This window comes from Trachemys scripta, chromosome 23 (genome assembly GCF_013100865.1).
Source record: "Trachemys scripta elegans isolate TJP31775 chromosome 23, CAS_Tse_1.0, whole genome shotgun sequence".
NCBI classification, from domain to species: Eukaryota; Metazoa; Chordata; order Testudines; family Emydidae; genus Trachemys; species Trachemys scripta.
The window spans coordinates 8,870,355-8,897,901 of NC_048320.1; the positions used below are offsets into that span (position 1 = coordinate 8,870,355).

The 27,547-nt window shown below is 57.1% G+C and overlaps 2 protein-coding genes across 9 annotated transcripts in view; one reads left to right on the plus strand and one right to left on the minus strand.

Moving 5' to 3' along the window:
• Window positions 1-14,758, plus strand: part of HDAC5 (histone deacetylase 5) — a 107,479-nt gene extending 92,721 nt beyond the window's left edge. For 5 of the 6 annotated variants that reach the window (XM_034755930.1, XM_034755933.1, XM_034755931.1 and 2 more), the window contains 7 exons: window positions 276-395; window positions 990-1,087; window positions 1,988-2,106; window positions 3,177-3,310; window positions 5,074-5,158; window positions 5,731-5,884; window positions 8,330-14,758. In XM_034755930.1, the coding sequence (XP_034611821.1) occupies window positions 276-395; window positions 990-1,087; window positions 1,988-2,106; window positions 3,177-3,310; window positions 5,074-5,158; window positions 5,731-5,884; window positions 8,330-8,369 (750 nt within the window). In that variant the 3' untranslated portion in view covers window positions 8,370-14,758. Of the gene's footprint in view, window positions 1-275; window positions 396-989; window positions 1,088-1,987; window positions 2,107-3,176; window positions 3,311-5,073; window positions 5,159-5,730; window positions 5,885-8,329 lie in introns of those variants that run through there. The other variant, XM_034755932.1, reaches the window with a different exon arrangement.
• Window positions 8,819-27,456, minus strand: G6PC3 (glucose-6-phosphatase catalytic subunit 3). Of its 3 annotated transcripts, none has more exons than XM_034755936.1 (7): window positions 26,985-27,456; window positions 25,189-25,295; window positions 22,181-22,271; window positions 20,437-20,555; window positions 19,604-19,745; window positions 18,309-18,557; window positions 8,819-8,953 (listed from the first exon to the last, which is right to left on the minus strand). In XM_034755936.1, coding segments are annotated over exons 1-7 (927 nt in total). In that variant the 5' UTR covers window positions 27,203-27,456; the 3' UTR covers window positions 8,819-8,952. The 3 variants fall into 3 exon arrangements, with proteins under 3 accessions (XP_034611827.1, XP_034611826.1, XP_034611825.1); XM_034755935.1 differs by lacking the exon at window positions 8,819-8,953 and adding an exon at window positions 9,466-9,817; XM_034755934.1 differs by lacking the exon at window positions 8,819-8,953 and having other exon boundaries at window positions 16,406-18,557; window positions 26,985-27,455.
• Window positions 27,457-27,547: the final 91 nt, after the last annotated feature.

Below are 27,547 nucleotides of genomic sequence, written 5' to 3' on the forward strand. Positions count from 1 at the left end.
GGGAAGGGTTTAAGGGCTGGAAAGTCGCTCGCTGTTTCCCGTGGAAACAGGTTCAGAGCTTGCCAGTGGGGCATTGGGCACCTCTGCCATAAAGGGTCAGCTGAAAAGGGCTGGAGGGAGGGTGGCCGCTGGGATCCAGTCAGCCCCAGTCCTGATGGAGGCTTGTTTGTATCTACCGGTCTCTGCATCAGCTCAGGGAGGCCTTTGGCCAGACCCGACCAGTCCCCCTGCCCCCATTAGCAGGGGAGCCCCCTAACCGTCCGTGCTTCCTGCAGGACATTCACCATGGCAATGGCACCCAGCAAGCCTTCTACAGCGACCCCAACGTGCTGTACATCTCCCTGCACCGCTACGACAACGGCAACTTCTTCCCAGGCAGCGGGGCCCCCGAGGAGGTGAGTGCGGGCCCGGGAGCCACACGGGGCCATACAGAGCTGCCCGCGGGGCTGCGGGGTCTCTGGCCAGGGAGGCCCAGTGCGCACGATCTGGGCGGCGTCTCACTGGGAGGTGACGGGGCTCAGCGCGGGAGCCGGGTTTCTTGTCCGAGGGCCGGTGGGCCCCAGCGAGGGAGCCTGTCCCAAGGCAGGTGGAGGCATCAGGGTGGGGGTTGCAGAGCAGCGGGATCTGAGGCAGGACCTATGGAGTGTGGGGCGGCTGTGGGTCCCTTCCGCCATCGGGTGTGGCGCTGGGATGTGACAGCTGCCAAGGATCTGACCCAAGGGCATTCCCTGCTTGGGGTTATACAGTGCTGGGGAAGCGGGAGGATTCTGAATCCCCTTGTAAGGCTCCCTCCGTGATCCCCTGTCCGCGCCCCAAATAGCTAACGGAGAAGGGGCATGATCAGAGTGGCTGGGACGGCAGAGCCCTGAGCCGGAAGGGCCCCCCCGCCCCATGCCATACTCTTCCACAGGGGCGGTGAAGGCCGGGCCCCTGCTCGTGGTTTGGCCCACGGATCCAGGCACGTCCTACGCAGGTCTCCTCTGTTGCAGGTTGGCAGCGGGATGGGGGTGGGGTACAACGTCAATATAGCCTGGACGGGCGGAGTGGACCCCCCCATCGGAGACGTGGAGTACCTGGTCGCGTTCAGGTAGGGCTCCCCCAGGGGGCACCGCCGGCTCCTCTCCACGGCCTTAGCCTCAGCGCCCTGCTGGCAGGTAGCGCCATAGCTTCGGCTGAGAGGAAGGAGAGACGGGACCTGCCACTGACTCTCTGGGTGTCCTTGGGCCAGTCACTCGGTCTCCATCCATCTGGGGCGGGGGGAGGGGCATCCAGGAGGGGTTGTCCGAGGGGACTGGTGCTGAGAAGAGGTTCGGGGCTAATAGGACTGGAGTGACACTGACCCCAGTTGGGCCAGGCCAGGATGACCGCAGCCCCAGTGGACAGCGCTAGCAGCAGCGGTGGCGTGTCTCTGCCCTTCGAGCAGCATTATCCCCACTTCACAGAGGGGGAAACTGAGGCCCGGAGCAGGGAAGTGACTTGCTCGAGGTCAGCCCGCAGGCCAGTGTCAGAGCTGGGACTAGAACCCAGGAGTCCTGCCTGCCCATCCTGTTGCCCTCCTACCTGTTCTGGCTGCAGCATCTCCGTGTGCCATGGATGCGTAGGACTCCGTGGGGCGTGAGCCCCTGTTGTGGGGAAGGGGGCTTGCAGAGAGCCCTCCCTGGGGCTGGGGGAGGGGGCTGGGGAATGCTTAATCTCTTGGGACCCAGAAAGTGCTTTTGTTTTGCTGTGGGGAGCCAGGCGGGGTGGGGGGGGGGGAAATCCCAGAGCAGAAGGGGGGCAGAGACAGGGGTTCCCAGGAGCTCAGGGCAGGAGGGGGTCAGGGGGAGGGTTGCCCGGGACAGGGCACGCTCTCCCGCAGGTGCTGAGATGTTCTGTGCCCTCTCGCTGGCCAGGGAGCCGGTCTCCCAGCCCCGGGGGACTCAGCCGAGGGTTGCTCGAGGCTGGCGTGCTCTGCCGGGGGCCTCACTTGCGGTCTCCCCTCCCCCAGGACGGTGGTGATGCCGATAGCCAACGAGTTCTCCCCGGACGTGGTCCTGGTCTCTGCCGGCTTCGACGCAGTCGAGGGACATCTGTCTCCCCTGGGCGGCTACTCCGTCACGGCGAAATGTGAGAGCGAGGCTGGCGTTTGGGGGCCAGTGGGGCTGCCCCAGGGGAATCGAGGGCCGGCGTTTGGGGGCTAGTGGGGCTGCCCCGTGGGGATCGGGGCAACAGCCTGCGTTTGGAGGCAGGCAGGTCTGCCCCGTGGGGGTCGAGGGCTTGCTTTTGGGAGCCGGCTGGGTTGCCCCATGGGGCTTGGGGCAAGGGCCTGCGTTTGGGGTCGTGGCTTGGGGCAGAGACACGAGAACCGTGAAAATTGCAGGCGGAGGGAAACGTGTCAGGCTGCGCCCAGCCTGGGCCGGGGCTGGGTCCCCACAGCGCCTCTCGCCAGCCCATTTGTCCACAATCCAAGTGCTGGTTCCCCGGGCGGGAAAGCCCCTGGAGGGTGAAATGCCCCCGGGCAGAGGGTTGACACAGGGTCCGGGTGCCACTCGCTCCCGCTTCATCTTCCAGGTTCGGTGGCTTGGGGGACCCTGAGCACTGAAGTGGGAGCTCTGATTCCCAGGCCTGGCCTGGGGAGGGATGTTGGAGCCAGGTGGGGGCGGGAGCCAACTCTTCCCCTGCTGGGTTAGCCCTGGGTGTCTCTACTTGCTAGGATCCAGCCGCTCCAGGGTCTCTGAGCTGGGCTGCACCTGGTTCTCCTGCGCTCCCTGCAGGCCCCCGTAGCAGTGGTGCTAATACAGAGAGAAGTGCTCTAGGCACCGTGGGCCCAATGGTTTAACGCACCGCAGGGTGGGGTTCCCCGGGCTGTACCCCTGACTGCGCTCCCACCTGGCTTTCCTGGGTGACAGGGGGAGAGTCACTGCCCTGCTCCGTGCCTCGGTTTCCCCATCTGTGAAATGGGGGTTTAATCTACTGACAAAGCACTTTGCAATCCCCAAGTTGTGAGCAACGGTTAGTCTGTCTATCTCCATGCATACAGGCATACCTGTCTGTCCATCTATCTGTCTCTTTATCCCCATCCATACGCCTCTCTCTCACTGGCCCCTCTTATCCCAGTGCCCCTGGGTGCTGCAGGACTCTGCTAGGGGAGGGTCTTGTCCCACACTGACCACGGCAGTTTCTCCCCCTCCCTGTAGGTTTCGGACACCTGACCAAGCAGCTGATGAAGCTGGCCGGCGGGCGCGTGGTGCTGGCTTTGGAGGGAGGTCACGACCTGACAGCCATCTGCGACGCCTCAGAAGCCTGTGTCTCCGCCCTGCTTGGCGTGGAGGTCAGTGGAGTTCCCCCCCGGCGCAGCCCACGCGGGCTCATCTCTGGGCCTCAGTTTCCCCTCCCACCTGCTGTTTAGCCTTCTGGGCTGGGACTGTATCTGTGCAGCACCTGGGCTGGGGTGGGCTAATGTGATACAGACAATAAATATTATTATTAATCAAGATCAGTTAGTATCTGCATGACAGCCGCGTCTAGGAGCCCCAGTCGCAGGGCCTCCATTGTGCAAACACAAAACAAAGCGACCGTCGCTGCCCCAAAGAGCTGACTGCCATAGAGGGGAAAGTGGGCCCCAGACTGGGCCCGACAGCCCCCGTTCAGGAAAGCATCTCTCTTCAGGACAGTTAACTTTAAACAGGTGCTTCAATCCCCTGGTGAAATTCTGGCGTGAGATTTCACCCACCTCACTCAGCAGGACTTCGGCCCGTGCGCCGAATAGCTTCTCGTTGGTATTACAGGGGCGCCTGTGAGCCCCCAGTGGGCCGGGTGCTAGGCGCTGCACAGACGTGCTTAAGTGTTGTCCTGACTGGAGACGGATTTCATCGCGTGCTTAAGTGCGCGGCTGAATGGGAGCTGAAATCAGCGCCGATCGACCTTTATTGATTACAATCGAATCCTGCCGTGTCTAGCAACCGGCTGGATGTACCCTGGGTGCTTTGGGATTCTTTTCTGCCTTTCTCTGGAGCATCAGAGACACGACACTGAACTGGAGCGGGGAGTGGCGGGGCGGGACAGAGAATCCTCTTCCTAGATGCCTGTCTGGGGTGTTTTGCGCACATGCTGAGGATCACTGTGAGCCCCAGATTTGGGGCCAGGAAGGATTTCCCCGCTGCTCAGATTGGCAGGGACTTGTGGGGGGTTCACCTCTGTCTGCAGCGCGGGTTATGGATTACGGGCTGGGATTCTCCGGGTGTCTCTCACCTGATCAGTTCCCTGCCATCGGCGGCCCCGGAGGTCTCTCCAGTTCCCTGCCTGCTGTTGGCACCTAAGAGTTTAGCCTCGCGAGGGTGGATTTGATCTAACGAAAGTCTTAATACAGGGGAGTCTGGGTGAAAGATAAGGGCCGGGGCTGTGCCACAGGTCAGGTTGGTTCCAGACTGGCCATAAAACCTCTGATCCCAGCTGGGCCAGGTAACAGCAGGAACCGTGAAACTGACCAGAAACAAGCGTGAAACTGACGATCACCATGGATCGGGAGGGAAGTAGGAAAAAGAGAACAGACAGTAGAACCAGCCAGGAGACTGGAACTAGAAACCCTCCCAGTGTGTTACCAGGGGAAGGGGGCATTTGGGAAGGGCACTTGCTTTTAAAAATAAAGGAATTATGGTCCTAATCCTGCAGTTGAAGTGCACAGGCGGGTCCCATCTGCCGCTAAGAAGCCCTTCCCCCCCCCCCCCCCGCCACCCTATCAAGGGGCGAGGTTTTCGGAAGTGCTCAGCCTGGGCCTCACTCCGCTCCCAGCAAAGTTGCTGGTAAAACGCCCATTGAGTTCAACAGGAGCAAACTGAGGCCAATCGGAAAAGCCCTCCCTAGGGGAGGCCATTGTGGATGGAGAGCCCATCCCAGTCCCGGGGTGGGGCCTATCTTATGACTGTTGTAGCTTTTATATGATGATGTCACTGTATAATAATGATGCGGGAAGGGGGGACCCCCCTCGGGGGAAATAGAATTGAAGGAAGCAAGGGTGGGGAGAGGGGGAGGATGCAGAACATGCCCCCGACTCGCTCTGAGACTCTCTTCTCTCCCCACCCCACTCTCTCCCAGCTGGACCCCCTGGATCAAGCTCTCCTGCAGCAAAAGCCAAATGTAAATGCCGTGGCCACGCTGGAGAAGGTTATTGAAATCCAGAGTAAGTGGGGCGGGGGTGGGGGGGTAGCTCAGGGCGCTGGGTCTGGGGAGGGGTTGGAGGAATCCCTTCAGTTGACGCCCTCCGGGGATGTGGGATAGGAAAAGCGAGTCCCGGATGTGCTGGGGGTGGGCAAAGGGTCATAGGATGAGGAGGCTTTAGCTGTTCTTCCAGCAGGGGGCGCTGTAGGAGGTGGGGCAAGAGCACTGGCTGTGGGGGGGAGCTCCCAGCTACTCCAGTCCCTGCCTCTCCCAGCAGGGGGCACTGTAGGAGGTGGGGCAGGAGCACTGGCTGTGGGGGGAGCTCCCAGCTACTCCAGTCCCTGCCTCTCCCAGCAGGGGGCACTGTAGGGGGTGGGGCAGGAGCGCTGGCGCTGGGGGGAGTTTCCAGTTACTCCAGTCCCCGCCTCTCCCAGCAGGGGGCGCTGTAGGGAGGAGGGCAGGAGCGCTGGCTGTGGGGGGAGCTCCCAGCTATGCCAGCCACAGCCTCTCCCAGCAGGGGGCGCTGTAGGGGGATGGGGCAGGGCCGAGTGGGGTTGTCAGGCGCCCCTAATAACTCCCTCCCGGGGCCTGCAGGCAAGCACTGGAGCTCTGTGAAGCGCTGTGCCTCGGTGGTCAGCTGTTCCTTGCTGGAAGCGCAGAAGGGAGAAGCCGAGGAGGCAGAGACAGTAAGTGCCATGGCATCGCTCTCGGTCGATGCCGAACAAGGAAGCACAGACTGCAGCCCCAGGTACGGCCACCCCCCCGCGGCACCCTCGGCCTTTGTGCGTCCTCGGCATCCTGGATGTATTGTACCTTGTTGCTTACGGTTCGGATTAGCCTGCTGGCTTGTAGCCCCGCAATGCGGGCCCGAGCACGGTCCTCGGTTGGCTCATGGAGCCAGGCTCTGATAGCATTTTTGTTGGAGGTGTACGTGTCTCGATCTGGCTCTAAACTTCGCAGTGGCCGGGGGATAGAGCTCCAAGCCTCCTGCATCCGAACAACAGGCCCTTCAGCTAAAGGACAATTTCCATTAGCCCATATCTGTACAGGGCCTATGACACAGAATTGATCCGTTCCGCACCCATCCAGTAGAGGGCAGTGGTGCAGAACTGATCAATCCGGCCGACTCGCTGCCCAGCTCGGCGCGTGCCGAGGGATTTCTGTTTGCAGGTGAAATTCACCCTGGGCAGCGTGTCACTGGGACAGTGTCTCCCGCTGGCACCTCAGAGTGGGGGGGCTTAGGGGAGGGGCCATTTCTCCTTTGCACGCCCTGGCTTGTGAGACAGCTCGACCCCTCCACCACCTTTTACTCGCCCACTTACACCACCTGGGCAAGTCTCGGCCCAGGGCATAGGCACTGACTTTCCCGCTTTCCCCTGGGTGCTCGACGCGCCCCCTCTGCCCCCGGCCCCCACCCCACTCCACACCTTCCATGAGGCCCCGCCCCTGCCCTGCCTCTTCCCACCCTTGCCCCGCCCCCATTCCAACCCCTTCCCCAAAGTTTCCGCCTCCTCCCTCCCTCTATTCCAACTTCTTCCCCAATCCCCGCCTCAGCCCCGCCTCTTCCCTGCCTCCTTCCCTGAGCGTGCCACGTTCCCGCTCCTCCCCCTCCCTCCTGGAGCGTGCTAACGCCGCCAAACAGCTGTTTGGCGGCGGCCGGGCGGGAAACGCTGGGAGGTAGGCGGAGGAGTGGGGACGCGGCCCGCTCAGGGAAGGAGGGGGGGCCGGGGGGGAGGGGAGCTTGGCTGCCAGTGAGTGCAGAGCACCCACTAATTTTTTCCCGTGGGGGCTCCAGCCCCGGAGCACCCACGGAGTCAGCACCTATGGCCCAGGGGAGCTGTGGCTGGCTTGAGGCCCCTTGGAAAAGTGAAGCCGTGGGGTCCGTTGTCCTCCTGCCGTGGATTCAGGCTGAGCTCCTGCCCGCTCACATTGCTAGTGACCAATAACACGCCGCAGAGGAAAGACCCCAGTGCCCAAAAACCACAAGCAAAACTCCTCCGGTCTTTGGTGGAGCCGGGATGGTGGGAAACATGTCCCAGCAACCAAACACTGCGGGGTCTGATCTGCTGCGGCGTGTCTGGACTAAGTGCTGGGGGAGACGGGGAGGACAGGGGATCATGGGCCATGTTCCCCTGCCCGCTCGCAGGACAGAAGGTAGCAGGAAGCGAAGTGGTACCATGGCGAAGTTCATGTTCCAACACACCCATCCTCTGCCCCGTTTCTCCCCCCACCCGCCTGGTGCGGAAGGGAGCGAGCAGGCAGGGGGCTCAGACTGGCCTGGTCTAGAGGGAGAATCAGCCTCAGTTTCAGTCACCGTGCAGACCCCCAGGCACAGAGGCAGGGCTGGGATTGATGCTGGCAGAGTTTTGGCCTGGGGTCAGCTCGAGGGCCAAAAAACTCAGCTATCCTTGGCTGCATTTGGCCAGACTCTGGTGAAATCCGGAGCTAATCCCCAGTGTGTGCAGTCTCCCTGCGCCTGGCACGTCTCCTTTTTATTTGTGTTCCTGTAGCACCTACGAGCCTGTGGCGCTAGGCGCTGTACACCAGAGGTGAACGTAAGGCGGTCCGGTCTGGTCCGGCGTACCGGTACACAGCCGACCGTACTGGCGGGGGCAGCTTCCCCAGGCTGGCGATTTAAAAGGGCTCTGGGCAGCAGCCAGCGCCCTGCTGTCGGAGCCCTGGGGTAGTGGCTGCGAGCCGCAGGGCTCCGGCGGCTTTAAGGCCCTGCCCCTTCCTGTTGAGGCCCCGCCCCTTTCGGTTGAGGCCCCGCCCCCCTGCTCAGGACCCCGGCCCTGTGTACCGGTAAGTCCCTTAAGTTACTTTCATCCCTGCTGTACACATATAATACACAGCCCATCCCTGTCCCCAAAGAGCATACAGTCGCTAAGACCAGACAGACAGCAAATACAGATACTTATCCCCAGCCTCACTCCTTTGCAAGAGGGACACATTTTCCAGCATGCTGGGGGCAGAGCTATTCGGAAAACCCAGTCATCTGTATCACCGGGTGATGAGGCCTTCTGAGAATCAGGCCTTTATATAGGTACCTAAATGGGAGCTGGGTTCTTCGGACGGTCCGGGCTCCAATTGTGTGCGCTGAATGCCGGGGACCATCCGTCCCTGGAACACAACCTTCTGCCTAAGATCAAGCCCGCCCCATATTAACAGCTGGTGTCTCTCTCTTTGCCCCTAGACAAGTGGATGAACCGATGGAGGCGGAGCCTGTTTTGTGAAGTGCCAAGCCGTCGTGTAGCTGTCACTTTTTTGTGGGTTTTTTGGTCATTTGTGATTTCGTTCCCCCCCTCCCCCTCCAAAAGGAATTTTTTTTCTATTAAAAAGAGGAGAAAAAAAAAAAAAGTCACACTCGACTCCACAACAAAGCCGTGTGTGTGATTGTGTCCGTCTCCAAGCAGCTGACCCCACCGGCATTTCAGTCTTGTCCCCGCACCTTTGGGATTCAGGGGTTTGGTTGGTTTTGATTTCCTCCTCTCCTGTCTTACTTCTCCGTCGTTCTTCCCTTTGGCGACACACGGTAGCAGCGAAACAAGAAACTGTTTCACTTTGGGGTCCTTTACGCTCTGTGCTCAGGAGAGAGGAGACGACCCGGCTGATTTCAAATCCAAACGGCAACACCGTCCTGATTTCTCTCCCTCTCTCTTCTTTTCTCGTTCCCCTGGTTCGCTCACACCGAAATCCAAGCTCTGTGACTTGCGTGCTTTCTTTTTTTAAACCTTCACACCTGAATTCATCTTTCTGTCAATCGTGTTGAAGTGTTTCTGAGACATAAGTGACTCTGAATGCTAACTGAAGACGGTCTCTGGGGGAGGAGAAAGGAAATATTCGTGCCTTTAATTAAGTCATTTTTTTTAATGCCTTAATTTCCCTGTGATTTTCATTTTGCTCTTTTGAGTTACCGTTTCAGAGGGAGCTATACATATATAAATACGGGACAGGGGAAGAGAGTCACACTTTTTGTTTGATTCTCAATCACCCCCTCCCTCCCCAACCAACCCTCCCTTCTCCTACCACACACACTGTGTAATTAATCCCATTGTAATTAAGAGAGCCACTGTGCATCCATGTTCACGACCAATGCTTTCTGGAAGTTCTTTTGGTTTTGTTTTCACAAAGCCTCGTCTCGCTGTAAATAATTTGATTTCTTGTCTCGTGTGCACAAAAACCGTTGTCCATTCGTAAAAAAAAACAAAAACAAAAAAACAGAAAAAAAAGGAAAAAAAAAATATTTTTCTTTTCCTGTTACTTCACCAGCCTAAGAGAACTTAGAAGGATTTTAGCTTTAAAAGAGGAAAAAAAAAAAACAAAGGTATATAATTTTATTACAGATGTATTATTTAATAGTATTTTTTTAAATGCACCGCACATGCTTTTCCTTTGGAAAGTCGGGTGGTGGGGGGCCGGAGATTTGCACCAAGGACAGAGCTGGGTGGTTTTGTTTTAAATGATTCTTCGGCGGCGGGATTTCTAAGTTTCGGGTGATGTCAGCCTGCGTGTCGTGTGGTTTTGCTCTTCGGTTGAAACCTCTGATGAGGTCTGTCGGGGTCACCGTTCCCTTTGGGTTTATTGCTCCCAGGGGCTCCCTGTGGAATGGCCTCTTTGATCATCTCAGCATTTGGATTCACCTTTCTGTTCTGCCCTGTTCGTAGACACCCACGTGTCCTGGCTGTGTAGCAAGGAGATACAAGTCATTGGGGGGAGGTGGGGGGGGGGTTAGGTTTGTCCTGGTGTGGAGGCATAGGACGATGACCGTCGGCTGACCAGAGACTGTAGTGGTGCTTAGGTCTGGTGCTGGGCCCCCGCGCAGGGCGGCAAGGGGCTGACATGTTGCATTGGCAGGGGGGTGAATTTCACCCTGGCCTACAGGAAGTGATGCGGGAGGATTCCGTGCCGCTCGCCGCTGTGTGAGGCATTCTGGGAAGCGGCAGGGTGGATCTAGAACCCTTGGCTGCTGCGGGGTTCTGCAGTTTGCCCCTCCCGTCGGGTTCTCAGTACTAGACCCAGATCCAAACAGCCCCAGAGACAATTGCTGGCCCCTCTGATGAGGCAAACCTGAGTGCTTTGGGGTGGACTGTCCCACTGCCAGAGGCCCCTTCTTTGTCGTCAGTTGTCTTCCTCTCCCCGGCTCAGATCCCTTCTCCCCGACACCGCAGTGGGAGTAGCTGTGTTGAACTTCCCTCACGAAGGCCCTGTCTACGCTGGGGTTCAAGCCCTGACAGCAGACAGGGCCAATTGCCCCTCCCAGAGATACCCCTGGGACACGTCACCCTCCCTTTGCAGGTTGCAGTGATTTTCAGGCCCTTTGTGGCCTCCCCTACAAGGCTCCCACAGCCCAGTGCAAGCCCCTTCCAGCCTGCGTGTGGGGATCAGATTTTGCCCCTGCGTCCCCGAGTGGCTGGCTGAGTGCTGGGCCCCTTTCACGGCCTTACTTGCCTCCCTCCCCCAAACTGTTTCGTAGCCGTCAGGTCCAACGGCACGAGCCCAGGCCAGCGCAAGGGTGTGCGGACGAGAGGGAGCGTCGAAGCGCTCTCAGGGCACGAGGCTCCCCGCCTGCTGCCCAGCTGCGGCACCCTGCCCCTGAAACAGAGAGGCAAGCCAGCCACTTGTCTCTTGTGCCCAACACTAACTGAGCGGAGCTGGGGTGAGTTAGTGCAATACATACTTGTGAACACTAGATGGTGGTCTGCTCCCTAGAGCTCTGCACATTTCACTCTCAGTACCGCCAGGTGCTAAACTGGTTCTTCCCCTGTAGGGCAACTCGATCACCCTTCGAGGGGAGAAGGATCTATGCACCTTGGCCTCCGCCTGGCTGGCTCTGAAGAGAGTTCCCCTGGGACCCCCAGGAGCTTCTGGCAGACGGGTAGCAAAGCAAGACCTAGCCAAACAGCGCTGGTTACCCAAGAGCTCCGTGCTCGGATAGCTTTGTCCCAAGGACGGGCGTGCTAGGGCCGAGCTGCTTTGCCATTCAAGCTGCCGGGCATTTCCGATCCTGGCCCATTGCAGAGGCCTCTCCAGTGCTGCTCCATTGGCGAGATCGCAACTGCTCCTTAGCCGGGGCCGTGCCGTTTGGCGTGTGGCTAAACCTGCCAGGGCACCGCCTGCCAGCTCACCTCACTTGTAGGCCAGACTCCAGGCCTGGCTACGTGTGAGTAAGAAACCCAGCTCTCTTGTTCCGAAAACCAGTGCCCTAGAGAGAGCTGTGGACTTTACTCAGGTGAAACAAAGAGAGATGGGTCATTGATCCTCCCTAGCATGGGATGGTGATGGGGGGACTTATGCAGGTTGATCTTCTTATCCGGCTCCCCATCCCAGCCCTTCTCTCCAGCACGGTGCTGGCCATTAGCTTTGGTGGCGAAGGTCGGATGGTCTATTCAGACTCTTGAGGAGCAGTTAAAGGCAGAAGGAGCAGGGGTAGAATCAAGAGGGGTTGGTTTATTGGCAGCTGAGTAGCTTCTCCCTGGTGGCTTCTTGAGGAAACCTGCAGCGGTGGCAGGGTCCGTGTAGCAGTGACTCTAGGGTACAACGCGTGTCCCTGTGGTTGTCGGTTCACATGCAGCTCAGGTTGGCAGTGACTATGGGTCTGTCTACACTGGACTGTAAACCCAGGCTCAGACTCACATTTGGGCCCATCCACACACAAATCAGTCTGAGGTGGGTCAGCAAGCACTCAGGACCCTGGTCCTAGGACCTACCTGGGGCGGTTGGGGGAGGAGTGGGAGCCGGAGTGCCACTGCGATTCGGGTCCAAGCCCTGTCGTTTTGCAGTGCGGATGCAGTTCAAGCTGCAGCCACGAGTGAGAAGTCCTGCCCAGTGCAGTGTGGGCCCGTTAGCATGGCTGTGAGCCCCAGGTCCAGCACCTGTAAACCCAGGTTTACCACACAGTGTGGACACACAAGCACGGGCTTGAGTCCACAAGCCTTGGGTCCCACAGACCCGCGTTTGCAATGGAGCGTAGACATACTCGGTAGGGTCCCGGTGACACACCGCGGCGGAGCCGTGCTCGGTAGGGCCCCAGTGACGCACCGCGGCGGAGCCGTGCTCGGTAGGGCCCCGGTGACGCACCGCGGCGGAGCCGTGCTCGGTAGGGTCCCGGTGACGCACCGCGGCAGAGCCGTGCTCGGTAGGACCCCGGTGACGCACCGCGGCGGAGCCGTGCTCGGGAGGGGCCCGGTGACGCACCGCGGCGGAGCCGTGCTCGGTAGGGCCCCCGGTGACGCGCCGCGGCGTAGCCGTGCTCGGTAGGGTCCCGGTGACGCACTGCAGCGTAGCCGTGCTCGGTAGGGTCCCGGTGATGGAGGTTTAGCTGCAGGGCCTGGATGTCAGATTCGTCTCTAAATACCTTTTGGGCAGGTCATCCAGGGTCCTGGCTCGGATCTTCATCTCCGCCTTTCGCCAGCCCGGCCTGGCACTGAGCAGCACTGAGGCGTGACATACAAAGCGAGCAGGTGCTGTACGTTGGAAGGCTCCGTTCGGTTCTGAGCTGCCCACCCTTAGTGGAGACGTCGCCCAGTCGGGCGGGCGGGCGTGCAGTGAGACAGGGTCTCCGAGCACGGCCCCGGGGGGCCAACACGGGGGGTGGATTTTGCCCATGTGACAAAACCCACCTTCCCACCTGGCGCCACTCCTCTGTCTTGGTAGAGACGTCCAGGACTGAATTCCCCTTTGCCCTGCCAGGGTGGCCCCCTTCAGGGCAGAGCTGGCCCTGCGGAAGCTTGCCCATGCTCAATGGCTCAGTTCCTCTTGGCAAGGCAGGAGATGTGGAAACCCCGGCAGGACTTCCCAGACTAGGGGCTCGCTGCTCTCGGCTGGGCTCTCGCCCGGAGGCAGGGAGACCTTCGGCACAGAAGGGTCTAATATAGCTCGTCTCAGCACTCAGGGAGTTGGAACAGGGCTCTCAGCCCTCTGCTCGCCCCTTGCTGGGCAAACCCACTGGAGGAAGGGTCCCGATGGGTCACTCGAAGCCACGGGTGGTCCCTTCGAGGCCCTGTCTCCACTGAGCTCCCAGATCCCCTTCCCAGACCAGCACGGAGGTCGTTGCCAGGTTTCCAGAGGGCATATCCGGGAGCAGGGTGGTTTACAAGGTTTAGCTCTCCTGATTAAAGGCCCACCTAGAAGCCACGCTAGGTCCGTTCTGCCAAGAACCCCTGTCCAAACGTGAGCCCCGCTTCCCTGGGACGGCTTGGCAGTGGCTTGCCCGCCGGGCAGGCAGAGCCCGAGTTCTCTGCTCTAATCCCAACCGCTGGAAATACCAAGCAAGGCACCCTCAGCTCGGCCACCACAGCTGGCTCCCACGTGGCAGGCCCCGAACACGGCACTATCACGGGAGCTGAGCCCCTTGAAAGACTCAAGCTGGTTCTTAATTGCCCCCCCCCCCCCAAACCAGGCTGCCCCCAGGAGCCATCCCCCACTCAGTGGAGACCCCACGGGCCAACAGCAGCAATTGCTCCTGCCTCTTCTTTGGGTGGGGAACCTCCCCTCCTACCCACCTTGGCTAAATGTTGCCCTGATCTTGCCACGATGGTAGCACAGTTCCCTTCATCTGCCCTGTCTGCTCTAGAGATACAACTGCCCCGCCTCCCCCCCACGGTTACAACCCTGTTTCGTTCCGGAGTGTAGACGGGACCTCAGGCTTGTTTTCTAGCCGCGCTATGGCATCGTTCTAATCCAGTTCCAAAACGCTGGCCGAAACCCGTCTCCGCTCCGCAACGCAGTCCCGGTGTAGCCGGCCCAGGGACGAGCCGTCTGGAACTGTCACCTGGACATGGCTGTATGGGTAGGACCGTTCGACTTTCTGATGTACCAGTAACCAGAGGGCCCTGTTCACCCTCCCCCTGCACCTCGCACAGTCATCTGGGTGTAAAACGCTACCGGATCAGACCAGGCCTGTTTCACACCCTCAGTGCACTCGTGCAAACGACTGGCACGGGGGAGTCGGGCCCGTCCGATCTCAGCACCTGAATACAGCTTAGCCCCTTCTGCCCAAGTAAAGCCAAACTCTGTTCTCAACTGTGTTGGAATCCAACACTGATCCTAGAGATCGGGGGGAAGAGAGGGGGGAATGTTTCGCCTTTCTGCTCGTAAAACCCTCCAGTCTTAAAGAAACCGAGAGAAGAAAAGCATTTTCCCCTTGGTCACATTGTTCCTCATCATGGTAATGAGTTTCTTTATTTGGGGGGGGGAAGGCAGTGAGCCACTTCCCCCCGCTTTGCAGTCTGTCTCGGTTGCAGTATGGGGGTGTCAAGTTTCTGCCAGGGCACTGTTCTTCATTCATTTGCAAAAAAAAGCCATGACTCCATTGGACACCTGTAAGTGTTTGTCCATGGGTGGATTGTGTCCCATGGTCTCGTTTCTGAGTTTCACACCGTCTCGGCAGTATTACGTTGTTGGGGGTGGTCTGTGCCGTTTTTGTTGTTCCTGTCCCCTGGACGCTGCAAAATGCCACCACCCCCCTCCGGGGTGGGAACTGTTTCTGTCTGAGGGTTTGGTTTTGGTTTTCTGGTTTTTTGCCCTGCTCTCTGTCTCGCTCTCGCTATGGTTTTCAGTTGAGTATTTTGTAATCTGTTACAATGTTTGTCCTTGTGTAAATAAAACTGTTTCTGGCAATACCGGCTGGTGGCGCTGGCGTGTGTGGGTTTGTTTGGGGTTGTACCTTTCTGCCTAGACTGCCAGGGCCCGAACGGACCAGCCCTGAGGTTCACTTCCATTAGGGTTCCCGCAGCGGAGTTGGGGGCCACCCTTGGATTTTGATTACTGGCCTGATTTTCAGAGGTTTCCCGTAGCATAAAGGGGATATGACGGCCTTTTACGTTGGCAGAAAGAGGCGGTGGAGCAACTCGCTGGGTCGGAAGGCTGGTCTAGTCGGTAGGACACTGGAAGGCACTCCAGCCACCTGGGTGCTCGTCCCAGCTCTGCCCCAGATGCCGTGTGGACTGGGGCACGTCGCTTCAACTGGCCGGGCCTCTGTTTCCCACCTGATACTGCCCTCGCTCCCACAGGGGTTGGGGCTTGGTTAATGAGTAGAGGCACTACAGGGATGGCAGCCTTCGAAGTGCCAAAGCCACACCCACAAATGCCTCACCCTGGAAAGGCTTTAAAAGTGTTTCCAGTTCTCGATGGGAGGGGCCACCCCTCTGGCAGGGGGCTGAATTGCATGATGGTCCAGGGCTGGTTCTTTAGAAGGTCGTTTGTAGAGAACGACCCAGGCCCGGAAATGGGATGCGTTGCTAGCAGAAAACCAGCCCCCTTTGCACTGGCTGGGGAATTCCATGTGCACTGCCTATTCCGGTGGGGTAGTGGGGAGCCTTTGCCCCTCATCACGGCCAGTTCCTCCAGACGGGGCGACGCTCCCCGCCCCTTCAAATCCCCGCCCAGCGGTGGGGAGGATGAAGGGCGGCTCACTTTGAATGAGGTGCCGGGGTCACACAGGCAGTTGCAGGGTCCTTTATTTGGGTCTCAACACCAGGAATAAATACACGCTGCCAGCACTTGGCCATTACCCTGTAGCACCTGGGCGCCCCAGTCACGGACCAGGCCCCTGTTGTGCTAGGTGCTGGACAAACACATGGCTGAATCACTCCCCCTCCCCCCAGTGTTTCAAGTCACAGAGGATTTGCAATGACATGGACAATGTACGTGAACAGAAGCATTTTAGCTACAGCCTGGGAGTGCCGCTACCACCAGAGGGAGGCTGGCCTGTGGCCTTGTCACTCAAGGCCTTTGGCCCTGTCACGCCTAAGTGATGAGACGTTGCTTGGGTCACCGTGACCTTGTCCAATACCTTGGCCTTGTCTCTGCCAGCACGACTGATCCCTGGTATCCAGCTAGTCTGCACCAGCACTTACAACGTTGCTCGTTTCCTGGCAGTGTGGCCTAGTGGCTAGAGAGTGACTGGAGATTCAGGAGCCCTGGGTTCCGTTCCCAGCCCTGCCACTAGTCTGCTGGGTAATCTTGGGCAAGTCACTTCATGGCTCCGGGCCTCAGTTTCCCTAGCTCGAAAAATGGGGATGATGACTTGGCTTTTTATAAAACGCTCTAGCAAAGATCAGGGGTAGGCAACCTATGGCACCCGTGCCGAAGGCCGCACACGAGCTGATTTTCAGTGGCACTCACACTGTCCGGGTCCTGGTCACTGGTCTGGGGGGCTCTGCATTTTAATTTAATTTTAAATGAAGCTTCTTAAACATTTTTAAAACCTTATTTACATACAACAATAGTTTAGTTCTATATTATAGACTTATAGAAAGAGACCTTCTAAAAACGTTAAACTGTACGACTGGCCCGCAAAACCTTAAATTAGAGTGAATAAATGAAGACTCGGCACCCCACTTCTGAAAGGTTGCCGACCCCTGCGCTAGATGTTAGTCTAGAGACTATGGCTGGAAAGACGCCCCGTATTAAACAATCACACTGGAGGACAGGCTTAGAATTCAAAAGGACCCTGTTAAATCAGTGCCCTTGAGCTAAACTCAACAAGCTGAAATTCAATAAAGACAAGTGCAAAGCACTTCACTTAGGACGACAAAAAGCCAGTGCACAAGGACAAAATCAGGAGTAGCTGGCTAGGTGGTCGTACTGCTGAAAAGCACCTGGGATCTGTAGCGAATCACAAATTGAATATGAAGCGACCATCTGCTGCAGCTGTGAAAAAGGCGACTATATTCTGGGCTGTAGTAACAGGAGAGTCGTATGTAAGACACGGGAGGTAACTGTCCTGCTCTACTCAGCGCTGACGAGGTCTCAGCTGGAGCCCTGCGTCCCGTTTTGGGTGCCACGCTTTAAGAAAGATGTGGTCAAACAGGACAGAATCCAGAGGAGAGCAACAAAAATGATCAAAGGTTAGAAAACCTGACCTGTGAGGAAAGGGTAAAAAAAAAACAACCGGGCACGTTTAGTCTTGAGAAAAGAAGACTGGGGGGGACCTGATAACAGTCTGCAAATATGTTAAGGCCTGTTACGAAGAGGATGGGAATCCATTGTTCTCCATGTCCACTGAAGGTAGGACAAGAAGCGATGGGCTTGATCTGCAGCCAGGGAGATCGTTAGATATTAGGAAAAGCTTTCGAACTCTCAGGGTAGTGAAGCTCTGGAACAGGCTTCCAAGGGAGGTTGTGGAGCCCCCATCACTGGAGGTTTTTAAGAAAAGGTTGGACAAATGCCTGTCAGAGATGGTCTAGATGTGCTTGGTCCTCTCTGAGCACAGGTGGCTGGACTAGAATCAGTGTTTCTCAATGCCCGGGTCCATGGACTGGTGCCAGTCCCTGCGAGCTCCCTGCCTTTAGGATGGCAGCAAGATGGTCCCTGGTATCAAAAAGGCTGAGAAATACTGGACTAGATGACCTCTTGAGGTCCCTTCCAGACCCACATTTCTATGGGCCTATGGTAGTAGCAGTGCAGCTGGAGAGTAGAGTACCACATTTTCTAGTGCAGATGCACCCACTGCATCCACACACAACTGTCCCAAGCATGGGGATGGTGTAATGCCCAGGACATGGTCTTCAGTACCAGCCAGAACAGTTTCTCTGCAGTCCGGACCGGAAGCTACCAATGTTGGAGCTACAGGGGTCCAGCTGGTCCTCCAAACAGCCCGCCTTGCAACACACTGCCTTGTGTCTGGAGCTTACCCAAGAGCCCTTGTTCCCAGCACAGATAAACCTCCTTGGTGCTAATGCTCAAGGGGACAGACGCAAGCCACTGGGTTATTTGGATCCTTCTAGCGTGAGGCCCCCTGTCTAAGCCAGAGGAGAACCTGCGTTAGCCAACGCAGGGCTAAGTAACTGCTTTCCAGCAAGGCGTTCTAGCCAATGCAATCCTCCTCTAGCCCAGAGCCAGCTGCTCTCACGCACAGCCGCACTGACGCGCAGGGGGCTGGACCAGCAGACGGGAGAACAGAATTTGGCCTGTGTTGCAACTGGTGACGTTGGAAGCTGGGAGGATGGATGCTGCTACTTGCTGGGAGATTTAGTTTACGTGTACGCGGGTAGTTCCAGCCATGCCCCCTAGGGTGAGTGACCCACCATCTGTCTGGCTCACTGATGCACTGGACGTGCTACTCGGAGTGTGGCCGGGTCTGCGTGAGAGGGAGCGACCGCACCAGCCACGGAACAAGCGCCACCACCACCCACGGGAAGCTGGCGTATTTCAGAAAATTCAGGCCGTACCACAGGACGATGTTCTCCGGCTGCCCCATGTCGTTCAGGCCCTGAAGGGCGGCGAGGGCCAGGCCAGCGCCCACGGCTCGCTGCTTCCAGCCGGGTCTCTCCTGCCTCAGCTGGGTGTAGAGGGAGGAGTGGGTGGCCAGCCCCAGGCCCGCGGCAGAGGCTGTGTCTCGGCACAGCGACGCGAAGGGCCTCGTGTCTACGCGGATCCACTCCGGGTTCAAGCACCACTTAGTGGCCAGGTGAATCGACCTAGACGAGCGGTGGAGAAACGTCAGCGCCCGACAGCTCTTCACGAAGAGCCCTGGCAGTAACTGAGCGGCCCTGCCGCCCCAGCTCTGAGCTTGTCAGCCCTGAGGAACGGGCCAGCCCTCCTGTGAGCGATTCAGGGGGACCGCTGGAGTCCACATTGAACCCAGGCCTTAGGACAGTGCTAGGGAGGGGCTCTGGGGTCATAAAAGGTCCAGAGGGTAACCGGCCCTTTAAGAGGGTGCAGGGTTCTGTGAACCTATGACTGATTAGCTGCCTCCCACATGGGCTTAAAAGGGGGTGCCTGGGCCCCAGAGGGTGGAGCTCTGGAGAGTCAGAGCTGCCAGGGAAGAGCAGTCAGGGTCAGGGTCAGGGGAGAGCTGCAGAGAGCAGAAAGCTCTGCCGGCCGTTCCCGGGACTAGGGAGAAATTGCTGAGACCAGGTGAGGGGCCCCCAGCTGACCTTCCTGAGCGGCAGAACCAGTGCCAGGGGGCTGAGGGCTAGGAGATCAGCGGAGTGGCTAGCTGAACGACCCTGCTGCCCTGAAGAGCCAGAGCTGGATAGCTGAGCTGTTGGTCTGTGTTCTGAATAAATGATGCCCAGAGGTGGCTCCTTGAACTGGGCCAGGAGAGAGCTGTGCTCTTCTCAGACCTGGCCCAAGGGGATGCTGAGGCTGAAACACCGGTGGTGCGCCCGCCTGCCGCGGGGTGGCCCGGGCAGGGGCCCCTTGTCGCCGCTCCCCAAGGCGCTTTCCAAGAGTGTGGGTGTTATCCCGGTCCCTGGGCATGTTCTCTCTTGGGCAATTCTGCCTCCTTCAGCCGGAGTGACTGTAGAATCTGCGGTGTCCCACCCGGAGGAAGGGCGGGATTCCGGTGCATAAAGCCCCCGGGGAAGGAAGATGCCACAGGATGGGAAGTTGCCAGTAACCTGAGGCGTGAGAACCTGGAGCGTTTGTCTGCTCAGGTCCTGCAGCCGGTCAGGCCATGCTGGGCCTGGGCGTCTCCGATCGGAAGCCGTGCCAAGGGACCCTCTTCCCCTGAGAAGCTCACCAGTCGATGTCCACGCCAAGGGCGACCATGCTCCAGTGCAGCCCAATGGCGCTCAGCAGCAAGGCCAGTGAAGTGGCAAGGTAGAAACTCAGCTTCCTCTCTGCTGGGACGCAGGCCTCCAGCAACCAGCCCAGGGCGGCTCCTAGGCAGCAAAGAGACACAGGGCAGAGGGGCAGGGAGTCTTGGCAGGCAGCAGCCTGAGGACGGGGAGGGTGAGGAAGGGGCTGTAGCTAGATGCTGCCCGGCAGTGAGGGAGGAGGGTGCTGGCCACAGGGCGGGAAGAGGGCTCAGATGCCACCAGCTGAGCAGGTCCTGAGGAGTGGATTCCCACTGCCTGGGTCAGCTGGGGTCAGCGTAACCCACTGCCTGCCCTCTGCCTGGCAAGGGGAGCTGTGCTGGCCACAGAGGGTGGGCTCGGAGAGGGGAGGGTTAGCGGACACTTAGGGCCCACCAGCCCCAAGCGGATGATTGTAGTGACCTACCTGAGCCTGATGGCAGATGGATGCGCCCCAGCGGGAGAGGCACAAGTCTCCCACCTGGGCTGCCTCCCCTCCCATGAGACCCCGGTGGCTACCCTCCACCCTGGGGCTTAACGCAGGCTCACGGCAAAGCTGCAGGCTAACTTGGCCAGACCACATGGAAACCGAGTATAGAAGCCATGCTGGGACCTGGGCCAGCCATGATGGCCTGCCAGGCGGCTCGGCTAGCACAGCCCCCAGCCCAGATGGGGCCAGTGTCTGAACGCAGTCACCACCTCCTTTCCTCTGGGTGACAGCCAGACAGCCTCCTCCCTCTGCCTGCCAGGCCCGCCAGCCTCCCCCAGATCTACTAACCAGCCACAATGCCGCCCAGCACCTGGTGGGGGAAGTGCGCCAGGATGAAGATGCGCGAGAGCCCCACAGCCAGCAGGAGGAGAAAGTAGACCGTGAAGGGGGTTAGCTTCACCAGCCGGCTGTTAGGGGCGGAGGAAAGGAATAGGAGTTATATAGCTGGGTGGGAAAAGACACAAGCCCTCCTGCCTGCCAAGCACAAGGGGCAGCTCTGTCACCTCAGCGTTACCAGTCCAGCCACCCCACCTTACTGATCTGTCAGGTACGTACCACCGGGGTACCTGAGCACTGCACGGCTCAGTCCTGGTCACCAGCGAGTCTGATCCCCTTTGCCCTGCACCGTGAGCAGTCACTTGCACTGTGACCGCCGGTCTGAACGCTCTGTGCTGGCGGGAGTGACCGGGGGAGGTACAGGGCGCTGGAGAACTGGGGCAAAACCGCTTAGACGCGAGGCAAAAAAAGATAGTCGAAGGGGAGCCGAAAACTGCAACAGAACAGGGTGAATTTTTTCACAGAGATTGTTCTTGGATTTGTGGGAACTTCCCCCAATTTTTTTCAGAGGATTGTTTCCTTTTTTGCAATAGTTGCTCACAGCGGGACAGGGGCGTGTGGGCCAAAGTCCAAGCGCTACATTTCCTGGAAATTGTCCCATTCCTCCCTCTATTCTCCGACAGGACCCTGCCCATTTTTGCCAGGGGCTTCCCAGTCGCTCACTAAAACCCTGTCTTGGGCCCCAAGCCAGCAAAACATGAAGGCCCAGCTTTGGAAGGGATTTCGGTGATGCTGCACTCAGTGCTGCGATGCCCAATTGATTTAGGAGCCTTAAGTCTCGTTTTCAAAGGGGGTCTAGGCACTTCGCCCAGGCTTAAGGCTCCTAAATCAGTTGGGCGTCGCACCACTGAGCGCAGCAATTAAATATCTGGGCTTTAAGCCCTTGGTTAAGTCCGTCCCTGCTCAGCAAAGCTCTTATGCACATGCTTATCTGTAGATGCACGTTTAAGTAGATTGAAGTGCTCAGTGAACAGCTAGGCACATGTATAAATGCTTCCTGACTAGGGACCACTTGCTGAATCGGGGCTTAGTTGAATAATACAATTAGCTAACATGGTATTAAGCCCCTCCTAGCACCTAGTGAAGACAGGGTTTAACACCTTTCAGACATGTTGGGTTTGACTATGACTAGCTGTGAGAGACGCAATGCTTCGGAAGCATGGAATATAGCACCATCGCTCTCCCATGAGGCCAGGAAAACAATCGCTAGGCAGCCGATAAAGATACACGATAGTTTCGGAATATTCCATCTGTCCCATCTCAATATAATCGTCTTTGAACGTTCTGTGCTTCCAACGCATTGCATCGCTCACCCCAGCAATCGCGTTTTTAGACACCCCGGGGGCTGATTCTTCACTGGCCTGCACAGCACAAGCTGGTAGCATCTCACACGTCTGAATGGCCGTGCTTTCTACCTGCTTTGCACTTATATGTAAAGGATGACACAACATTGGGGGCAATGAAAACTCAGGTCCTGGGGCCTGATCCTGATCGGGGGGTCTCAGGGCACTACAATAACACTAATTAGAAGTATAACCGATAGGGTAATAGTTGTACCCATTGGAATAGGACATGCCGCAGGCTAGATCTGTGCAGCGTGGCTCAGCTGTGTGACGACACCCTCCATGCAAATGCCCACCCCACCAATAATGGGGTGTCGGGGAACTGTCCGCCCCAGGGCCCCTGCGGTACCTACCTAGTGGAGTGTCGGGATGCCAATGCCGTGAGAGCAGTGACAATAGGCCACAAGGCTGCCCCTGTGATCATGCAATGGCCGGAGGGGCTACCTGCGTAAAGGGAACACGAGGGGTTAAATACTTTTCCTGCCTGTCTCTGTGAGAGGATAGTTAGGATCTGGAGGCAGCATGGCCTAGCGGGTAGGGCACTGAGAACCAGGAGATCTGGATTCTGTTTCCAGCTCTGCCACTGGCCTGCAGGGGGACCACGGGGGACCAGTTTCCCCATCTATGAAACAAGAGAGAATGACACTGACCTCCTTTGTAAGGTGCTGTGAGATCTACTGATGACATGTGCCCGGAAAGAGCTAAGTGTTAGTCAGCTGCTTGTGGAAGGAAGGGTTACTGACCTGTTTGGCAAGAGTGTTTGTAACCAAAAGTCACACAGCCAGTCTGGCCCCCAGTAAAATCCATCAGCCTGGGCAGAAACCACCCCTGCTAGGGATTCCTGGCCAGATCCTCAGTGGAGTATGAGTACCTACTGGAGTAGCTCCCAATAGAGGGGCTGGCCCTCAGTGGCTAGCGTTACCCTGGCATGAGAGGGGAACTGAGCCCAGAGAAGGGTGGCAGTATCAAGATTACGGTCCTAGAAGATGCTGCATTCATGTTGCCTTGTTTCTATGACCTCAATCTGGGCGGACTGCTGGGTTCTGTGGCTTGTGCATTACCCTGCGCCCCCCTCACTATAATATCATGGGAGAGGAGTGGTCAAGAATGGCCTCGGGGCTCCCGCTCTTCTGGTTGCTGGCACTCACTGCATGAGTATCCACACCCCAGATGCAGGGAGAGGAAACAGAACCTTCCTTGGAGCCATCTGCCCTCGTGGGCTGGCACTCAGCCACCGGGGCAGGAGACTGGGGCGTCACGGGGCGGAGGGGAAGGAATGGTGATCCCAGGGAAAGGAACTGGAGGCTGGACTTTCAGGGCCAGGGGGAAGCCGGGCTGGAAAGGCCAAGCAAGCTTCCCCTTCATCCCACTGCCTGCTGTCAGCATGCCGACCTTCCCGGGGATTTCCTGGCCTAGAAGCAGGCAGTGATATTTATTACTTGCCAATGTTGGTGGCACAGATTTCACTTCCCACCGTTCACTAATGTGTTCTGCTGAGAATCACAGGCTGATTAATTGCCTTACAGCTGAGCTCTGTCTCTCCCGTGCCATGACCCCAGCTGACTGGTTACTTAAGGCTGAGGCACTGTCCGCGCTGTCCCATCCCAAAGGCCCGGACCATGTGGGCTGAGCACAGTCAGTCCAGCAGTGCAGACAGACACATTCTATAAATGCCCAGGGCCTGGCAATGTCCTCCTCCCGGACGGCATCAGGCCACTTCCCTCTGATGACAAGTGGGAGTCGCATCGGGCCCCGAGAGCCCATTTCCGCTTAGTCCTTAGAAATCAAGGTGGATCTGAGGCTGCCTTTGTGTAAGTAGCCACCCGAGAGACCAGAAGGGAAGGAGCTTGTGAATGTCCCATTTGAAATCCCCTCTGGCCTCCTTTTAGGGCTGCCTGTTACAAAACCATCAACAACAATGACCTCATCTATTGCCCTCTTCATCTGTGGATCTCAAGGCATTTTACAAAAGGAGAGTAGGAATCCTCACGGCCATTTTACAGATGGGGAAATTGACGCACCGGGGGCTTAAGTGGGCAGGCCTTCTGTAATGTGGGGACTCGGCTTCCAGTGATGGTACCGGAGTGTCAATCAGCTGTCCTGGCCAAATTCATAGATTCTAGGACTGGAAGGGACCTCGAGAGGTCATCGAGTCCAGTCCCCTGCCCGCATGGCAGGACCAAATACTGTCTAGACCATCCCTGATAGACATTTATCTAACCTACTCTTAAATATCTCCAGAGATGGAGATTCCACAACCTCCCTAGGCAATTTATTCCAGTGTTTAACCACCCTGACAGTTAGGAACTTTTTCCTAATGTCCAACCTAGACCTCCCTTGCTGCAGTTTAAACCCATTGCTTCTTGCTCTATCCTTAGAGGCTAAGGTGAACAAGTTTCCTCCCTCCTCCTTATGACACCCTTTTAAATACCTGAAAACTGCTATCATGTCCCCTCTGTCTTCTCTTTTCCAAACTAAACAAATCCAATTCTTCCAGCCTTCCTTCATAGGTCATGTTCTCAAGACCTTTAATCATTCTTGTTGCTCTTCTCTGGACCCTTTCCAATTTCTCCACATCTTTTTTAAAATGCGGCGCCCAGAACTGGACACAATACTCCAGCTGAGGCCTAACCAGAGCAGAGTAGAGCGGAAGAATGACTTCTCGTGTCTTGCTCACAACACACCTGTTAATACATCTCAGAATCATGTTTGCTTTTTTTGCAACAGCATCACACTGTTGACTCATATTTAGCTTGTGGTCCACTATAAGCCCTAGATCCCTTTCTGCCGTACTCCTTCCTAGACAGTCTCTTCCCATTCTGCATGTGTGACACTGATTTTTCCTTCCTAAGTGGAGCACTTTGCATTTGTCTTTGTTAAACTTCATTCTGTTCAACTCAGACCATTTCTCCAATTTGTCCAGATCATTTTGAATTATGACCCTGTCCTCCAAAGCAGTTGCAATCCCTCCCAGTTTGGTATCATCCGCAAACTTAATAAGCGTACTTTCTATGCCAATATCTAAGTCGTTGATGAAGATATTGAACAGCGCCGGTCCCAAAACAATTCCTATGCTGAGTGTTGCCTTCTGCTTCCCTAAACTCCTTCTGCAGTTTCAATTCAGTACCACATGCTTCACTTCCATTCCTGAACTCTTATGTAGCAATGCTATGCAATGTTAATCAGCCGCCACGGAACGTCAGTGGTTGGTAACGTGATTCCTGTGTATGTGCACGTGCTGAAGAGCCCTTTGCAATCCTTTGGGAGGAAGGTGCTATGGGACTAGGGGACACCGCTGTTAAGAGCAGTGGTACTTTCTGGAGACATACAAGCTGAAACTTTAGCCATCGTAATAACCAACCTGGCCCTGTTTCACAGGAGACAGGGAACTGGCGAAGCAGGACTTCTTCCTTGCTGGAGAGTCCAGATTCATAGACCCACCAGAATGGCCGTTCACCAAACAAGAGCCTAGGGGCAGAAAGGGGAGACAGAGCTGTGAAGGCTAAAAAACAAAAAGCCCAAGTCTCCCAGAAGCCACATCCTCTCTGGAGCCAACAGTCCCGTGGGACGCAGTTGAGGGCAAAGCCTGATCCATGACTTAGGGTGCATCAGGGCTGACATGTGACCTCAGTGCCAGCCAGGTCCTTTTCTCCCTCTGGAGGGCTGAGGAAGTGGGTCAGCTGATTCTGGTTCCTGGTTTTGCTAAGTCTGCCCAGTCAGCAGGCCTGTGACCACTGCACAGGGATCTCCCAGCAGCACACGGTCCAGCACGTGAGCCAATCTGCTCCGAGTGACACCCGAGTAACTCCCCACACGGCAGCGGTGCGACGCTCGGTCTGCACCGGTGTAACCGAGATCAGGGTCTGGCTTGGCGTGCCTGTGATTGCTATTTGCTGGGTTATTAAGCGAACGCCTGAAGGTTCAAGAAGAAGAGGAGTAGGGAGAGGGGAGACGAGCAGACGAAGAGGCAGAAAGAGAGAGAGCAGAAAAGAGGAACGCAGGGAAGTAGAGGCGAGCTAGGTGATACACCTCTACCCCGACAGAACGCTGTCCTCGGGAGCCAAAAAATCTTACCGCGTTATAGGTGAAACCGCGTTATATCCAACTTGCTTTGATCCGCTGGAGTGCGCAGCCACGCCCCCCCGGAGCGCTGCTTTACCGCGTTATAGCCGAATTCGTGTTCTATCGGGTCGCGTTATATCGGGGTAGAGGTGCATTTATGAGCTGTGTGGGTCTGACCCATAGCCCACTGAAGTCAATGGAGTGTCTCATTGACTTTGATGGGCATAGGATCGGGCCCGGCAGAGTCAATGGACAGCCTCCTATGGGCTTTGAGTCAGTTCTAAGAGCATGTATAAAGTGGGGAGGAGCATACACTGCTTCAGACCTTCCATGGCTCTGGGCAGCGTCGGGTGCCACTGAAGTCCTGAGCCTGTTGGATCCCCCACACTCTTTGCTCCTTGGCTAGCACACACCTGTCCACGAGTATTAAAGCGGGGTCAGGTGGCACGAGCAGGGCCCTGTAATCACGATGACTTTTCTAGCTGCTGTTGCAGCACTTTCCACCTGGGATCTGGAGTCATGCTGGGATCTTTCTGCCTCTGCCATGGTCACTAGTAATAAAGAGCCCATGGCTGGGATTTAGCTGATGCATCTGGCGTGAGGCTGAAACAGGCTCCGGCTCCCTCTCCCACAGCTGGGCTAATGGGAGTGGGTACTTTTACGTGTCAATAGAACATAGGCGTGTAGGAACTGCTACCACGGATCAGACTGGTGGATCCATTCAGCTCAGTTTCCCCCCTCGGAGGGCGGCCAATTCTGGATGCTTCAGAAGAAGAAACCATGCAGGGAGCAGATTTTATTTTTTAAGGGGAAGCACATGATGCGGGAGGGAGTGGCCTTGTCTCACTCTGCTTCCTTATTGCAGGAGTAGTGACTCATGCGTCACGTAAAGGCGGTGATGCTGGGCAAGCCAGCGTGTGCCTTGCTGAACACCATAAAAACAGATCACTGGGAAGATGGGTTTCATTAGTAATAACAGCCTGAGCACATGGGTTTCTTGGTCCAGTGAGTCTGCTATCTAGGGGAGTGCAGGGGATTCAGCCCCTGAGCTGTGTATGTGTCTATCGGAATGTCTCGGAAGAGACCTTTTCTCACCATTTAGCCACTATATTGAGCCACTCGGAGACTAAACCGCTCCACAGCACTGCCACCCCAACCTTCCGGTCCAGAAAATAAGCCAGGGGGAAGAAGATGATGAAGATACATTTGGGATCGGCCAGGAAGGTCACCGAAAGCCAGAACCGCTCCAGCCAGGGCGGCCCGGCCTGCAGCATCTCGGCAAACAGAACTCCGCCGCTGTACAAGGCGTCCATGGCGGCCAGGCTGAAAGGACAGGGGAGAGCGTTAGCAGGGCCCGGACCCGCCACCAGGCGCGGGAGCTGCAGGGCTGCACCTGCCGTGGCATCGGGCACAACTTTAACCCCCCCACCCCTCGCCAATTGTGCATAGAGTTTGTGTGACGCTGTGAGTGAAGTGTGTGTGTGTGTGTGTGTGTGTGTCTGGGCTGAGGCAGAACAAGAGGCCGGGCTGATGAAAAAACAGGTGACCCCTGAGAGGCAGGGAAGCCTGATACCCCCCCCCCCCATCACTGATCCCTCTCCCTCCCCTCGAGACTGCCCCTTTAATACAGGGGGCACCTGAGAGCCAGGGAAGCCCCC